Raw genomic sequence first — 18,624 nt, 5'->3', positions numbered from 1 at the left:
CAGGCGCATTAGTCACCCCAAAAGGCATTACAGAATACTCATAATGTCCATACCTTGTTCTGAAAGCAGTCTTCTGAATATCCTCAGTTTTCACACGTATCTGATGATACCCAGATCTCAAATCTATTTTGCTGAACACACTCGCACCAACCAACTGATCCATCGAATCATCAATCCTCGGCAAAGGATACCGATTCTTGATCGTTACTTTATTCAGTTGCCTGTAGTCCACACACAACCTCATAGTACCTTCTTTCTTCTTAACCAATAACACTGGTGCGCCCCACGGTGACACACTCGGACGAATAAATTTCTTATCCAACAGATCTTCCAGCTGACTCTTCAATTCAGTTAACTCAACAGCAGACATACGGTACGGAGCCATCGATATCGGCCTAGTACCAGGTACCAAATCAATCGAGAATTCAACTTCACGCTCTGGTGGTAATTCATTCACTTCTTCAGGAAACACATCAGGAAAATCACACACTACGGCTAGGTCGCAAATCACCAGTTTATCTTTCGCCTCCAAAGTCGCTAACAACATAAACAACTCCGCCCCATCTGCTACTGCCTCATTCACCTGCCTTGCTGATAGAAACAAACTCTTTCCTTCCTCAATCTCAGGAAAGATCACAGTCTTATCAAAACAGTTGATATAGACTCGGTTAAACACCAACCAATTCATACCCAGGATAACATCAATTTGCACTAGTGGAAGACACACAAGGTCCATCCCAAAGTCTCTACCAAAAATACTCAAAGGACAATTTAAACAAACTGAAGTAGTAGTCACTGAACCCTTCGCAGGAGTATCAATCACCATACTCCCATGCATCTCAGATATCTCTAAATTAAGTTTCACAGCACAATCCAAAGATATAAAGGAATGAGTCGCACCTGTGTCAATAATAGCTACAAGAGGAAAGCCATTAATATAACACGTACCTCGGATCAAACGATCATCTGCAGAAGTCTCAGAACCCGATAAAGCAAAAACCTTGCCTCCCGACTGGTTCTCTCTCTTCGGCTTAGGACACTGTGGACTGATATGACCCACTTCTCCACAGTTGAAACAAGTCACAGTCTTCAACCGGCACTCTGCAGCCAAGTGACCACCTTTTCCACACTTAAAACACTTCTTCTCATTACTGGTACACTCATGGATACGATGTCCCGCCTGACCACATCTGTAACACTTAGCAGGGGCACTGGAGTCTCCCCCACTAGGCCTCTTCATCCCACTTTGTCTCTGGAAACCTTTGCCGGCTGCATACGGTTTCCCACGATCATTCTGATTCTTGCCTTTCCTATCAACCCTTTGCTGATAGCTCTCCGCTCTGGCCTTGGTATCCTGTTCAAAAATCCTGCAACAGTCCACCAGGTCAGAAAACACTCTAATCCGCTGATACCCAATAGCCTGCTTGATCTCGGGACGTAACCCGTTCTCAAACTTCACACACTTTGAAAATTCCCCAGTAGCCTCGTTATAGGGAGTGTAATACTTCGACAGCTCTGTGAACTTAGCAGCATACTCAGTAACAGACCGGTTGCCCTGCTTCAATTCCAAGAACTCTATCTCTTTCTTTCCTCTAACATCCTCTGGAAAGTACTTCCTCAGGAATCTCTCTCTGAACACCGCCCACGTGATTTCAGTACTTCCAGCAGCTTCCAACTCAGTGCGGGTAGCAACCCACCAATCATCTGCTTCCTCTGACAGCATATGCGTATCGAACCTGACCTTCTGGTTATCGGCACACTCAGTCACTCGGAAGATCCTCTAAATCTCTTTATACCACTTATGAGCACCATCTGGATCGTATGCTCCCTTGAACATTGGAGGATTGTTCTTCTGGAACTCACTCAGTTGACGAGCAGCTCCCATTCCCACAACATTCGGATTCCCTCCAAGTACTCCAGCTAGCATACCCAGAGCCTCAGCAATCGCAGCATCGTCTCTACCTCTTCCAGCCATCTCTATTCTGAAAACCCAACAAGCTAAAACAATAAGTACTGATAGGGTTGCACAACACCTATCACGTACAGGGAAACAAAATAATTACGACTCGACTCGACCGACTATGCTCTGATACCACTAATGTAACAACCTTCTAAAATACCCCAATATATAATTAAATCAACAAAACATAAATCAGAGTAGATATGCAATTAAGGGTGTCACACTTGACACTTCACACCAATCATCAAAATATCCTGTCATGCTCATTTATTTAATCAAACAAACCATTGCATAACTCGCAGCGGATAAAAATCTAATAACATTCAAACATGTAACACATCACATGTAAAGTTGTTCAACAACCAAAAATGAAAACAAGGTAAAACATCCCGTCCCGATGTTACATCTACCAGAGCATGACCCACTAAGGAACTACACTAGACTCCAAGGACTAGCTTCTACTCAATCACTGCTCGTTACCTGAAACATAGTTGTAAGGGTGAGTTCCTCAATCGATATAATAAGCATTATAAAATATCATGTAATGCTAAGTAAATTAACACATTTCATCACCCTAATCATATCACACATTCAACAACGGTAACATCAACTCATAATCATCATCATACTCAACTGAACATAAAACACACGTATAATATTGGAATACATCCATTCATATTATACGCCATACATACATTATGCAATGAGACTCCATGCATGCGGTACCGACTATTCGTGAACATATAGTTCAACCTCACCGATCAAATCCAGATACGGCTACCAAGCTCACTAGTCCCACTCATTTGAGACCTAGTGACTCACTCACTAATTCCTCACCATGGGAATTAGCTACCACCCCAAGGGCTATGATATGCACGCTAATCACCTAGCATGCAAACATCAACAACAATCCACAACAACTCACTCACTAATTCCTCACCATGGGAATTAGCTACCACCATAAAGGCCATAATATACATGCTAAATCACCTAGCATGCAAACATCAACAACAATTCAAAATAGACATATGCTCACACTCTAAGCCATAAACAGTCTATTCACAATTGCATACAGAGCAGATACATTCACAGTATTATGCATACCATCATACATCATCAGCATGTTATCACAAAAATCATATCATGTCATGCCAATTAATAATCACAGTATTAGCACACTCTACTAATACCTACACTGCTCAAAACAACGGGAAACGATCCCTACTATATCATACATCAGCTAAAATTACATTACTCAGCTGAACAACCAAAAACTGCACAACAACAGCACAGAAAAATCACAATTCTGCCCATACACGTATTGCCTAGTCCCATACGCGTATGGCCCATTTCTCAGCCAATCCCATACGCGTATTGTCTGCCTCATACGCGTACGCTACGCGTACCACTTCCTCATACGCGTACCAACAGAGACAAAACCACGTTCAAAACATCATCTTCCTCATCCATACGCGTATTGCCTAGTGCCATACGCGTACCAGACCATCTCATACGCGTATTGCCTAGTGCCATACGCGTATGACCAGAAACCAGAATTCCAGATCTGCTATGGTTTTCTCTGCTACGAGATTCTCAGATCCAACCTTCCACATTTCAATTTTTACACAACATTCATTCATATTGTCTAACCCAGATCATACACATTCAATCTCACAATTTCTAACCTTATTACCTCTAATTCCTACGAATTTCCTCAATCATACTCATATCTCATTCATCCAAAATTTCACAATTTCAACATTCATCATCTAATTAGAGTCAAATCAATGGTTTATCACTACCCATTACATGTTAACCCATAATACCCATTAAACGACGATAAACCCCCCTTACCTGAGTTAATCCGGCAATCCTTCAGCTTCAAGCTCTTCCTCTCTTCAACCCTTGTTCTCTGGCTCTTTTTCCCTTTCTCCACTTTAGAGTCGTTTTTCTGTATTCACGTGAAAACTCTCTTTTACCAAATGGGACCTTTTCTAATTCCAACTTTTATTCCAATAATAATAATAATAATATTCCAATAATTCCAATTATTTAATTAAATTAATAAATATAATATTAACTTATATTAAATAATTATCTTATTTCATCGGGGTGTTACAGGATGCGACTCCTATGAAAGAAAAGATTCCTACAAGTTATTATGATGCAAAAAGGATGGTGTCGAAGTTGAGACTAGAAGTAAAAACGATTAATAGTTGCATTGGAGTTTGCATGTTATTTTATGACAACGAGTTTAGTACAAATGACGGGGGATTGGAGGAATGTAAGTTTTGTCAGAGTCTGGGGTATTTAGTTCACAGTAAAGGCGTTGATTGAAAGCAAAAACGAGTTGTAATGAAGTTCATGTTCTATCTGCGAATAATACCTAGATTTTAAAGAATGTTTGCGTCAATTCATAGTGCAAACCAAATGACATGGCATCATACAAATATCAATAGTTCATGCATGATGTGACATCTATCTGACGGTGAGGCATGGAAAGACTTTGATAAAGTACATCTAGATTTTGAAGCAAAACCTAGAAATGTCAGGCTCAAATTATTCTCATATGGTTTTACTCCTTATATTCAATCGTCAACAATTGCATATTCTTGTTGGCCAGTTCTTGTTATCCTGTACAATATCCCTCCTGAGATATGCATGACGAAACCTGACATGTTTTTTATATGCCTCATTCTGGGATTGTCGAGTCCAAAGGCGGGAATAAATGTTTATTTACAACCATTAATTGATGATTTGAAGAGGTTGTGGATTGGAGAATGGACTTTTGATGTGTCTCATAAAGAAAACTTTAATATGTGAGCTACTTTGATATGGATAATTAACGACTTTCCTGCATATGACATGTTGTCTGGTTGGGGTACGCATGAAAAAATGGGATGTCCGCATTGCATGGGACACACAAAAGTGTTTACTTTGGAAATGGGTGGGAAAAGTTTATGGTTTAACTGTCACCGTAGGTTCTATAAACCATGTTTTTAGAAAAAATAAGAATGCTTTTAAAAAAGGAAAAAAAAAATTAACGGATCTTCCTCCCTCTCGTCTATCATTGACTGAAATATGGAATAATTTTGTGGCCAACCAAAATTCACAGATAATGATAAAGCATGTAGAATTCAAGGATACAGGGACACACACAATTGGACAACAAGAAGTATTTTTGGGACCTCCCATATTCGAAGGATAATTTGTTGCGACATAATCTTGATGTTATATACATTGAGAATATTTTTTTTTGATAATGTATTTAACACAGTGATGGATGTCCAAGGTAAGACAAAAGATAATGAGTATGCTAGAAAGGACTTGGAACTTCTGTGTAATAAAAAATACTTGGAGTTGAAACCTTAACAAAATGAAAAATTATTAAAACCCAAGGCTTGTTACACACTTACTCCCCAAGAAGAAAAATCAGTATGTCGGTGGTTAAATGAGTTAAGGATTCCCGATGGTTATTCTTCTAACTTAGTAAGATGTGCTGACGCAAAAATTAGGAAGTTGCATGGAATGAAAAGTCATGATTATGTTTTCATTGAACAATTGCTTCCGATTTAATTTATTTACTTCCCAAGCATGTTCTTAATCCACTAACTGAGATTAGTCAATTTTTTAAAAACATATGTGCGTCAACTTTAAAAGTAGATGATATCATTAAATTGGACCAAAATATTCATGTATTCTCTGTAAGTTGGAGAAAATATATCCGCTAGGTTTCTTTGATTCTATGGAGCATCTCCCTGTGTGTCTTGCTTATGAAGATTACCTTGGTGGACCTGTTCAATAGAGATGAATGTATCCATTTGAATGATTCATGGGTGATTCAAAGCGATCAGTGAAAAGTAAGGCAAGAGTTAAGGGATCAATATGTGTGCATTACTCGCATCGAGAAACTTCACATTTTTGCTCTCATTATTTAAATCATATGATGTTGACTCTGAGAATCATACGGAATGAAGTTCACTTTAGTGAAAAAATTCAATTCATCTTATTAGTTTTCGTTCGTCCCGACCGTCCTTCGGGAAATATGAGTGTGCATTGGATGTCTAAAAAAGAAATGTAATTTGCTCATGTTCATGTGTTGATTAACTGCATTGAAGTTAAACCATATCTTGGGTAAGTATATTAAATTAAGTATGTATTTATTTTTGGATAAATATACTTGTCACCTTTTTTAGCCTAGAATTTTTTTCGAATTAGGGCATTTAATACCTACTATTTTCAAAGCACGGGTGAAAAACCATTGATTAGTTGCACACGTGTCTATTTTCCTGCATGGTTCAAGCAAAAATTATCATGCATTGTTGCACAAAATCCTGAAATAATCCATTTGAGAAGTTTATCTAAAGGCCCTCATCAACGTGCGAATGAATGGCACACATACTTTGTAAACAGATAAAAAATTTATATTCAAACATGGACATAAGGGAAGAAAATAATAAACAGTGGTGTAGTTGTAAAAGGAGTTACGGAGGGTGGTGATGATGACTTCTATGGTGTTATCACACATACTTATGAGTTGGTATATAGTTATATGGACTCGGAAAATAAAGTTGTCCTATTTTATTATGACTGTTATGATCCATCTTCCAGAGGAACTACAATAGATAAAAAAAAATATAATACTACTGCCGTTTGAATGGATAGAAAGTACAAAAAGTATGACCCTTTCATAATGACACATAATGTTAGGAAAGTTTATTATGTACCTTATCCTTCAATTCAACCAAGTAAATGAGGATGGTGTGTTGTAATTAAGTCCAACCCAATGGGTTATATTGAAACGGACGATGTAATGGAAGATGATGTTGCATACCAAGATGATGAGATTTCACCAATTAATGGGGTAATTGAAATTGAGGATATTACAAGTTTGGGTGATACTGTAATTGTGGGTCAACAAGTTGACACAATTATCTTATTGTCAATAAATCATGTAGAAGAAGAGCAAGAAGAGTTAGGAGAGTCTAAAGATGATAATATCAGATCTGATGAAGACAATAAAGATTACGATGATGAATAATTTGAATAATATGTATTGTGTAATAATACTATTGTGTAACATGTATTGTAATAATACTATTGTGTAATATTTTCTTGAGTTAATATTACTCTTATTTTTATATTTTTATGATATATTTTAGGAAGAAAAAAATGCCACTCCAAAGTGAGGAAAAGGATAAGGATAAGGCTCACCGCACAAGGTTCATTGTAGAAGAGGTTCCTGATTCGTCTATGTTTATTCCTCTGCCACTTTCGAGTCAGATGCCTCGTTCGCATATGCATCCTACTCCACCGCATGTGCATCCTACTCCACCGCTTATGCATTCTACTTCACCCATATTCGGATCTTTCACCGGATTACTATTCACTCCTGATTTTTATTTATTCCCACCCATATATGTGACGACTTTTATTAGTCCTCCTGTATATACACCTATTATGCATCCCAGCACCCAGCATCCCACATATTTTCCGATGCCTTCCATGCAGCTTTCTATGCCATATATGGAGGAAGGTGGATTTAGCATGCCTTCCATGCAGCCTTCTATGCCATATATGAAGGCAAGTGGATCTAGCATGCCACATTCATCACTCATGTCTTCTACGCATGATGAGCATGATGATGAGGATGATATTAGTGCTAAGGGTCATGGAGATACTAGTTCTCATGATCATGGAGATATCAGTGCTCATGACAGTGCTCATGAGGAGCCAAGGAGGACTCACATTTTGAGAAATACACCGCCGTAAACAATTAGGAAATATAATGGTAGATTTGTCATTCACTCCGATGGAGGAAGGTAATTGTTTATGGTTTATATATATTTTTAAATTTTAAATTTGAGTTGTTTTTTTGGTAATACTAACTCAAAATTTTGTTGTTTAGCCTTGTACTGTTATATCAGGCAGTATCGTGTATAACAGAAGTTATTAAAGAAAAATATAAAAAGTTTTGGCCAACTTATAGAGCATTTTCTGGTGACGAGAATGAAAATTGGTTTAAGATATTTCAGGTATAAGGCGGACTCATTTAAGTAAATATTATTTTAATTTTCTTTATATTTATTGAGATATTCATGATTATACTTTATTTAATATTTTTAGAATTCATAAAATATTGTAGAAGAAATGTTGTTGGGACATTATAGATAACATTCAAGTAAGAGAAAATTTTGGCTCGAAATATACTTCCCGATTATCCGACACGCTTATGTGTGTTAGAATTTATTGCGAAAGAAAATTAACACGTCCATGTTGGATAGGTGAAGATATATTTAAACAACTTATTGACCATTGGGAATTCGAATACCTTTAAGCAAGTATATGAATAGCAACAAAAAAAAAGTTTCTGAAGTTAGGGGCTGCAACTACGCAACATACATTATTAGTGTTACTGAAATTGCACAAAGGATAGTAAATTTATTTATGTTTTACTTAAATTTTCATTTAAAATTTAGATTAAAATTATTTTTTTTTTACTTATGTTTTCAATTAATTAGCGTTACGAGTTGGGTAGAGATCCGCTTCTTAATGAGATCCATCTAGAGACTCATATCAAAGAAAAATGGAGAGTTTGTCGATGAACGCTAAAAAAACAATCAAGTAAGTTTTTCTTATATTTAGTCATTTTATTTATTTCTTTTATGTACCTACCATATTTAAATTATGATAACATCTAATTATTTATTTTTATAAGAAGAGTATGATAGACGATTTTCCCTTACTATATAAGAGCATCCTGAGTTACCTCCACCGCTACCGGGATATCCTACTAATCCTTGTATGAATTTTCGGACTTGGTATGATGTTGCTCGTGGGAAGAGGAAAAATGAGAGTGTATGGTGTTGGAGGGTATGTCAAAAAAAATCAAGTGGCGTGATAGGAGTTTCAAAATGAGATTGAATGATGGAGCAGGAACATCACATCCACCTATATTAACCGCTGATATGCTCGAAACTGTGAGAAACTTGGTGCAAATCGAGGCAACACGAGAAGCAACAACAAGAAATGCATAAATGAAAGAAATAAGGAGAAGACAAGCAGAGATAGAGGAAGAATTAAGGAGAAAAACAACGGAGTATGAGAAAGCAATGCGGGTTGCAAATGAGCGCGCACAGAGATTTGAATAATTTATAGCCTCACAGATTTTGGAGAAGGAGATCAAGAGGATGAGGAGGATAAGGAAGAAGTTGATTAAATTTGTTGAAATATGAAACTTTTAATATGTATTTTTAAAATTTATTTTTATTTCATCTTTGTCATGAATTACTTTTAATTTGGTGGATATCGATATAATTTATTTTTATTTCACTTTTAATGATAAATTATTTTATTTACTAATTTTATTTTATAAAATTAAAAATGTCACAAAATTTAAAAATACATATTTACTTATTATAATTGTATTACTATAATTATAATAATATAGTTATAATATTTTTTATATAATATATAAACATTAGCTAGGGGGTTAATCCCCACACAAATTCTAAAACAAAAATGAATTTGCTAAGAGTTTTACCTCTCGCAAATGTCTCACATACTGAACTGAACTAGGGACTTTACCTCTCACAAAATACAAAACGGAGATGCATTAGCTAAGGGTTTATCCCCTAGCAAAACAACTGACATGTTTGTGTCACTTTGTGTCACTAGTCTCCTCCTACATCTGCAATGTAGCATGCTAAATTTAATGATTTACATTTAGCGAGGGGTTTATCCCCTAACCAATTTTGTGAGGAATTTATCCCTAGTCATTTATTTGCAACGCCCTGTTTAAGTAAGGATTATATCCCCTTACAAATTTTTGCTTTCTGATGGATTTTTTTGCATTAGTGAGGGTTTTTTCCCCTAACTAAATATTTCTAATTATTTTTTTTTGTAGTGATGGTCGTTGGCATACCCATTGACTATAAAGGTTTATTTGTTGTTGTTAATCTGTTCTCTTTGTAAATGATGGTGATGGTTATTCCATAATGTTGAAGTTCTTTCGAGATTGTGAGTGCATATGCCAAATATAGTCATGATTTTGTGAATAAATATTTCTAAGTGTATTGACCTTTATGATTCTACTAGGCAGTGCCAGATTTATTTTCAAACTATGAAAAATAATCAAGTATTAGGTAATTGCTATTAATAATAAATCATTTTTTCTAACATTGGAGGAGTTATGTCCCTCAGCTCTGGATCTATTTACTAAACGTTAAGCACAAACATAAGGGGTTGAATTACTGTTATAATACATGCATAAAAATAAAATAAAGATTGCAAAATATGTGAATAACTTGATTTATTGAATCCTCTTTGACAATTATTTTAACTTTTTTATTTTTTGCAAAAATTTAATATGGATCAGAGTGACTAATTACATACACGACTTTGCATTGTCTAAGTCAATAAAAAAACTAATTAGAAAACGCCAAAAATTTTAGATCTCTTTCTGTCATTCTATATATTAATATATGTCAATGAGCAATATTAAACTCTTTCTATATACACATCCTTATCTCATATAAAAGATAATTCTTTTTTTTAAACAAGGTTTTGAATTTTACCACAATAGTATAATATTGCAATTTCGGTTCATATAACTAACTACGTACTTACACGTTGCACGACAATATATACGGATATCCAATTTCCTTATATTTGAGAAGAACAGATACATGTATTGTTTATAACTATTTATCTTCATTCATATTAATTCTAACACATTATTATAGAAGTAACTCTCAAATCTCAATGCTAGGAAATAAAAAAGAACGTACGCGGAAGCTAAAGACTTTGTATTAAAATATAAACTAATACCAGTACTACTATATATGAGAGCCTAGCCGGTTGAGTTTTCAAAAACAACAAAACAATGCATACGTGTAGACAAGCTTTAATTTAAATTATCTCCCCAACATATATAAATTGTATAAAAAGCATAGAACTTCTAAATAAGGTACTTTTAGTTGTAATCATTAGGAGATGGTAAGAGCTCCTTTTTATGACAAAAATGGTGTTAAGAAAGGTGCCTGGAGTAGAGAAGAAGATGAGTGTTTAAGTTCTTTTATTCAGAAACATGGTCATTCTAATTGGCGTCAACTTCCCAAGCTTTCAGGTATATATATGTTATTCTAATCGTGATTGATCAATGATTTGTTTTTACGTGTTAATTTAATTGCATTATTGATTTAATTGATATGAATCCTCTGTTGAAGTATAGTTTAGGCTTGTTTAGTTTATGAATTAAGAATATAATAAATGTTAAATATACTGAATATGTCAATGAGTGCAGGTTTAGCGAGGTGTGGAAAAAGTTGCAGACTACGTTGGTTGAATTACTTGAAGCCAAATCTTAAACATGGTAACTACACACGAGAGGAAGAAGAAATCATCATCAAATTACACCACCAACTTGGAAATAAGTAAATATTTAATTTCCAGATTTGACAAATTTTATTCTTATTTTTTCTACAAATTGACAATTTTATTCTAGAGTCAAATCAATATGAAAAAATAATATATATATATATATATATATATATATATATATATATATATATATATATATATATATAAAGGATTAGGCCACTTAAATAAATAAATATAATATACATATAAGGTCAACTCTATAGCAGTATAACACTGCAGATTGCCTGTTTAGTATTCCATCTCTCAATTTTTTATACGTAACTTTATCTTTGAAATGCTATTTATATAGTTTAGACCATTTTAACTTTAATTTAGTTATTAAAAATAAATCCATTTATGAATGTACGGTTTTAGTTTTTGTAAAGATACAAAATTAAAAACATCATTAATAGTTACTGTTTTTTAAAACCAAAGTTAGAATAAATATTAAGCTAAAAAGATTAAAGATTAAGGACATAGAAATACTTAAAATAAGTAATTGTTGTTTATTTGACTATAATTGTATGTGATGTGGAGTATCCTGAAATCCAACTAATGTCTAGACAAAGGGTACCAACTAATGTCAAGACGAAGGGTATGTTTGTTTTAATTAAAATAAATAAATTTAAATTGGATTTTATAAGTCTGATTTTCAAAGTTTTTTTATATTTGATTTTTCTAAATTAAAAGAAAAAAATTTATATTCTATAATAACGTTGAAGATCAAAAGGAAATTAAAATCGTAATATCTTAAAAAGTTGTATTTTAAAAATATTTTTTTAATAAAATCTATTTAAATTTAGCTTCAAAATCAAAATCAAGTGATATTTTTTAAAATTTTGATATTAATAAAATAGCTAAAATAAGATATGAAAAAATCATTATTAAAACCAAATTAATTAATTAATAAATTTGTTTATATATAAAATTATATAATACTATAAAAATCTTTGAAAAATACAAAACAAATCAAACCGATTCATTTTTTTTTATATTACCCTTTGAAGATGCTATTAATAAGATTTCTAGGTGTTTCTTTACAAAAATTGTAATAAAAATAATAAACTATTATTAACGACAATCCCATTATATTTGATGGTCAACAAATAAAATGATAAGATATCTGTATCATATTTGGCCTAAATCTAAGGTTTTGTATATAGCCAAATATGGTAAGTTAATTTAAAAATATATTATATCAAATTTTTTATAAATTGTTATCTTTATGTTAGCTTAATTAAAAGGTAAGGATATTAAGAAAATACATTATTAATTTATTCTTATAAAATAGAGTAAATTTGAATTGAATATATATATATATATATATATATATATATATATATATATATATATATATATATATATATATATATATATATATATATATATATATATATATATATATATATATATATATATATATATATATGATAATGTTAACTTTTGTTCTAAAAGTATAAATTAAGAGTTAGAAAAAAGTAATTTTGTGTTTGAAATTGTGGATTGATTTTTATAAAAATATAAAATTAATTTTTAATACAAACTTTTTATAAATGGATTTCTTAGCTTAGGTCCATATAATACAAATTAATATATATATATATATATATATATATATATATATATATATATATATATATATATATATATATATATATATATATATATATATATATATATATATAATATATATATATATATATATATATATATATATATATATATATATATATATATATATATATATATATATATATATCCCTCCTCCTCCCATATCAAATATTTATGTCAAATCAATATTAGAATGACAAAAATAATAGATATTTCACGACCTTAATTATTTCATCACCGATTTGAGTTGGAATCGAAAATATGAAAAAACATTAATTAGAAGAGGACAACCCTATTAATAAATCACAAATTGGTCTAGTTAATTTTGAGTAAATATATTGTTTTACTTAATATTAATAAATTTTTGATAACTATATTTAATTTGTGAAATACTAAAAATCATGTAAAAAAGGAGTACCTTTGATTAATAGTAGGGCCATACTATTTAATCTGATAGAGTTGCATAATTGTCTTTAATTACAACTTGATTTCATTGTTTGTATTTAAACTTAATAAATTATTGTCTAATTTCAAATCCATATCAGATGGTCTTTGATTGCTGAAAAGCTGCCGGGAAGAACGGACCACGAGATAAAGAACTATTGGCATAGCTACCTAAAAAAGTCCTCAAAGATAAATGGCTACAACTACACAATTTCTGAGTTGAATTCTAAACCATATGATATTGTTGAAGAAAATGATATTCAGCATTCTGTAACATCTCAAAACCCTAGTTCTGGTGTTGATAAGGACTTTCATAACTATATTTTAGAAAGCTCGACATTGCCAATGCTAGAGGAAACATTATCTGAAGAGAACTATTCGCCTACCTCCATGAATAGCTCCATGATAGAAGAAGACAACGGTGCTCCATGGTTGGCGTTCGAAGCATTCGAGGGCGATTTTTGGAATGAACCATTCATCCTAGATGATACATATAGGGGTGTGCAAAAAAACCGGTTATCCATAACCAAATTGGTATCCAAATTAATCCACTTTAAAAAAACCAAACCAAATGCTAAAATAAAAATTGGTTATCCATTTTTGATATCCAAATAAAAACCGTTAACCATTATAAAAATTTGGTTTTGTTATTGGTAACCAAATTTTACTATGCCTTAAATTTTTATATTCGTATGTTTTCATGTTTTATCACATTAGAAATTAATTTTAAATTTTAAATTTTATAAAAATTCATTTTAAATTTTTTTTTTCTTTTCACCAAAAATATTATATTTGGATTTTTTTTTGAAAAATTTATATTTGATATTTTTTTCTAAATAAAAAAGATATTTTTATCAAAAATATGCTGTATTTTTTTCAGTAAAAAAATGTTTTTAAAAAAAAAAGATTTTTTTTTTCAAAATATAATTTTTTTTATATATATTTTTTTTTCTTTTTTCTGTATATTTGTTATTTTTTTCTTAAAAAAATTGTTCTTTTTTTAGGTTTTTAAAATTTTAGAAGAAAAAATATTTTAAAACCTCATAAAATTTGTTTATGAACAATTATAAGAGATTTTAGAAATTTGAACAATTTTTTTGATGAATTATTTATTTTATGAACAATTATAATTTATAGAGATATGATTCATAATTATTTTATTTTATGACCGTTTTTACGTAACACATCATACTTTGGGATTATTTTTAATCGAGATATTATTTGTGGTGATTACAAAAGTCAAATTTAAAGTAATTTTTTAAAATAAATATTTTTTTATATAAAATAGTTTTATAATTAGTGAAAATAAAAAAGTTAGTCAAAAGAAAATAAAATTATTTTTGATATAAAATTGATTTTTTAAAAATAAAGTTTTAAAAACTATTTTTTTTTATAAAATTGATTTTGAAATTACTTTTTTTAAGAAAATAAAAAATTGATTTTAAAGAAATTGATTTAAAACTTTTTTTTTTAAAATTTTTTTTTTTTGAAAAACCGGTTTAAAACCGAACCGATCCATTTATAAACCGATTTCTAAAAAATAATTTGGTTTTATGAAAATGGTTTTAAGAACCAAACCGAACCATATATATGGTTCAATTTGGTTTGGTTCATGATCCATGCACACCCCTAGATACATACACTACTAATGAGATATCTATTGATGACATAGAGTTAATGATTTCAGACCACTATGATGGTTCATATATGTTTTAAACATCGCCACGTCTTTGGTTGGTTTTTTCGGGTTTTCCAAAATTGGATTATTTGAATTAAATGTCATGAGGGTAGAGATTTGAAGTTTCCTTTCTAGTTCAGTTCAATGAAGCAAGAGTGTTTTTTAATATGCTCTCTGGAAATCATAAGTAAAGTAGTATTTTTATTTGTATCCACCCACTAAAATTGGATAATCTGTTATCTAAATAATATCAAGATTTTAAAACGATATGTTTGACTTTTTTTTATATATTTACTTACTTATATTTCATTATCTTTGAAAACTGATTTTTGTGCCGAAGACGATTTAAAAAAAAAATCAATTATATATATAGTATAACTTCTTCCAACTCAGATCTTGAAAGAGGCGAAAGAGAAACTAAAGCACTAAGAAAAAGAAATAGGAAGCAGAAAACATAAGATAAAAAAACCAACTATCAAAACAATAGAATACAAACCCTCCACAACGCAAAAACAAGAATGCTTATATAAAGAGAAAGAATGATAGAGCTCCCAAGCCATTAACCAACAAAAAAGAATGTTGATTTTCACTTGAACACTAAGAACACATCAAAGGGAGGCTGCAGACACGCAAGCCGTTGTAGGCTCGGATGCATGATAAGATTCTTAAGACAAATCGATAAAGTACATGAGATACCCATGAATCTATCAATATATAATTTCCACGTCAAGATATGCTCAAGTCTTCCATGTATTTTGAAATCATTAATACTTACTTAAAAACATTATATCATTATGCGATTTCAAAAACGATGAGATCATGACATGTCAAATCTTAAGATAATCCCCATATTCCTTGACAAACTATTAGAAGGGAAGAAGATTTGAAAAAGGGTCATCAGATCTCTAGATAAGACCATAACTCATCCTCAACCATCTAAAGATCTTATACCAAACTAAAATTGAGTCATAAAAATAGGAGAGGATGACTCAGTAGCCACCGAACAAAATGGACAAAGAACATTCTCGATACCAACGAAATTCTCTTCTTAAATAAGTTTTCTCTAATATGAATTCAGTTCTGAAGAAATCATCAAGAAAAAACATGAATTTATGAGGGGTTTAACTATGTTAGAAGTTATAATTCAATGTTTTGTTGAAAGCTAGTATTTGACTATGTCAAAATAGCTAGTCGAGGTGTATGAGTCAGTTGTATTCGGTTGAGTCGAATACAACTTATTGTTGTTAGGTCGAAATGTAACTTGTAGTTTTGTATTTTACATATTATATATTTTAGAGTTGGGTCGGTTTGTATAGTTTTAGGCCTAGGCTTTAGTTGCCTAACGAAATTGTATGATGTAAATCAAAACAACTTTCACTTAATAGTATTTTCTCTTTTACTTTCACTCAACCAAGTCATCTTAGAGTGTTTGGATCAATGTGCTTCAAGCATGTACTTGAACAATTGAGGAAGAAGCTAGATGATCAAAGTCAGGATATGTTGCTCATATGTTATCATTTAACTGACGCATACAAGTTGTATTCACCAAATGATTATAAACTTGTGATCAACCGAGATGTTCTAGTAGATGAAAACAAAGGTTGGATTGGAGTCAAGGGTCAGTTTGACAGGAGTCAGATATAGTCACAACTGTGTTTGAAGAAGACCAACAAACTGAAGTTACAACGAATCAAAATGAAGAACCACATGAGAAGAATGTTAGAAAATCGACTAGATCAAGAACTGAGACGACAAGGCTAGCTGGATATGAGAGATTTCCAAATCAAGAAGTCGATGCAGATGGTGACTTAATAGAAGAAGCAATGATGATGGCTGAAACATAACCAATCAATTTAGATCAAGCCATGAATGATTCGAATTGGTTAATAGCCATGAAATAAGAACTAAGGGAAATCAAGAAGAAAAAGACCTGGAAGCTTGTCGAATAGTCGATCAAGAAACCAATTGATGTAAAGTGGGTTTACAAGCTCAAACAAAGGCCAAATGGTGAAATTGCCAAGCATAAGGCAAGACTTTTGGCAAGAGGTTTTCTGCAAAACCTGGTATTGATTTTGACGAAGTGTATGCACCTGTGGTGAGGCTAGAGACAATCAGAATTATTGTGTCGGAAGCAGCATATAGAGGGTGGAAGATACATCAGTTGGATGTACAATCAACATTTTTAATGAATCTTTGGAAGAATAAGTCTATGTCAGTCAACCATCTGGATTCAAATCAAAGGGCAAGAGTCGAAGGTGTACAAATTGAGGAAGGCTCTCTATGATTTGAAGCAAGCTCCAAGAGCTTGGAATAAGAGAATAGATAGCTTCCTGGTTGAAGAAGGTTTCATAAAGTGTGTTATGAACATAGAGTGTATGTCAATGATGCAGACAGGGTCAGTCAAATCATCATATGCTTTATGTAGATGATTTGTTGATTACATGTGTGAATGAAGCAGAGATAAGAAGAGTCCAATCGAAGTTTATGCAAGAGTTTGAAATGTCCGACCTAGGGAATTTATCATATTTCTTAGAGATGGAGTTCAAAGACACATGTGAAGCAATGTTCCTGCACCAAAAGAAGTATGCCCGGAATATCTTGAAGAGGTTCAAGATGAGCAATTGTAATGCAACTTCTACGCCATTAGAAACTGGAGCTAAGTTGAAGAAGGAGACATATGATAAATTTGCAAGTGTGACACTGTAGAAACAAATCATTAGATCTTTGAGGTATCTTTGCAATACCAGGCCAAACATTTATCAAAGTGTTGGATTGTTAAGTATAATCATGGAGAAACTCTAAGAATGTCATCTCACTTCAATTAAAAGGATGTTGAGATACATAAGGATACGATTGATCATGGTATGTTGATCCAAGACAAAAGAATACCAACACGTGCAAAGTATATGGTTACACTTATATTAAAATCATGTTGAGGATCATAATCAACAAAAACAAAGCAAACAAAAATGCTTAAAATATAATAATTTTTGTTAATATAATAGACTCATGGATAATGAGAAGAAAATAAGTTTATGAATATAATTTACAGTGGTTAAGTTGAGACATATAAATTTTAGTTGGCTTTTGAAATATCAACCGTTCTACCATTGACTAACTATAAATATAACACTGTAGAGAGAGTACTCATAAATAAAATGATGCTCATCGGTTTCTTTTACCAATATGAAACTCAGGTACCAACTTAAACCATCTTTAGTGTATTTTAAAATATGGGGTATATATCATTATCACTTTTGTTTGTACACTATGTCTTTAACTTTAAATATAATCAAAATTTAATTTAATTAAATTAATTAATCAAATAAATAATTAATAAAATTAATGAAAACTTAACATTAAAAACTATGCCAAAATATGAAAATTTTGTATCTTGTAGAATATATATATATATATATATATATATATATATATATATATATATATATATATATATATATATATATATATATATATATATATTATTATTATTATTATTATTATTATTTAT

At 31.5% G+C, this 18,624-nt stretch overlaps 1 protein-coding gene across 1 annotated transcript; it reads left to right on the top strand.

The window, feature by feature from the left end:
• The first annotated feature begins 10,831 nt into the window (after positions 1-10,831).
• Positions 10,832-15,151, top strand: LOC127104056 (transcription factor MYB10). Its single transcript, XM_051041272.1, has 4 exons — positions 10,832-11,087; positions 11,265-11,394; positions 13,537-13,934; positions 15,006-15,151. The coding sequence occupies exons 1-4, from the start codon at positions 10,955-10,957 to the stop codon at positions 15,149-15,151; spliced, it is 807 nt and encodes a 268-aa protein (XP_050897229.1). The 5' UTR covers positions 10,832-10,954.
• The last annotated feature ends 3,473 nt before the right edge of the window (positions 15,152-18,624 follow it).

The sequence above is a fragment of the Lathyrus oleraceus genome, chromosome 7 (assembly GCF_024323335.1).
Source record: "Lathyrus oleraceus cultivar Zhongwan6 chromosome 7, CAAS_Psat_ZW6_1.0, whole genome shotgun sequence".
Classification (NCBI taxonomy): domain Eukaryota; kingdom Viridiplantae; phylum Streptophyta; class Magnoliopsida; order Fabales; family Fabaceae; genus Lathyrus; species Lathyrus oleraceus.
Note: the sequence above shows the minus strand (reverse complement) of the source record. Positions and strands in the feature narration are given on the sequence as shown.

Coding starts and splice junctions, on each gene's coding strand:
- LOC127104056 (XM_051041272.1), top strand. CDS start 10,955: ATGGTAAGAGCTCCTTTTTATGACAAAAATGGTGTTAAGAAAGGTGCC. Junction 11,395..13,536: donor CACCACCAACTTGGAAATAA/GTAAATATTTAA, acceptor AATCCATATCAG/ATGGTCTTTGATTGCTGAAA. Junction 13,935..15,005: donor CCTAGATGATACATATAGGG/GTGTGCAAAAAA, acceptor AATGGTTTTAAG/AACCAAACCGAACCATATAT.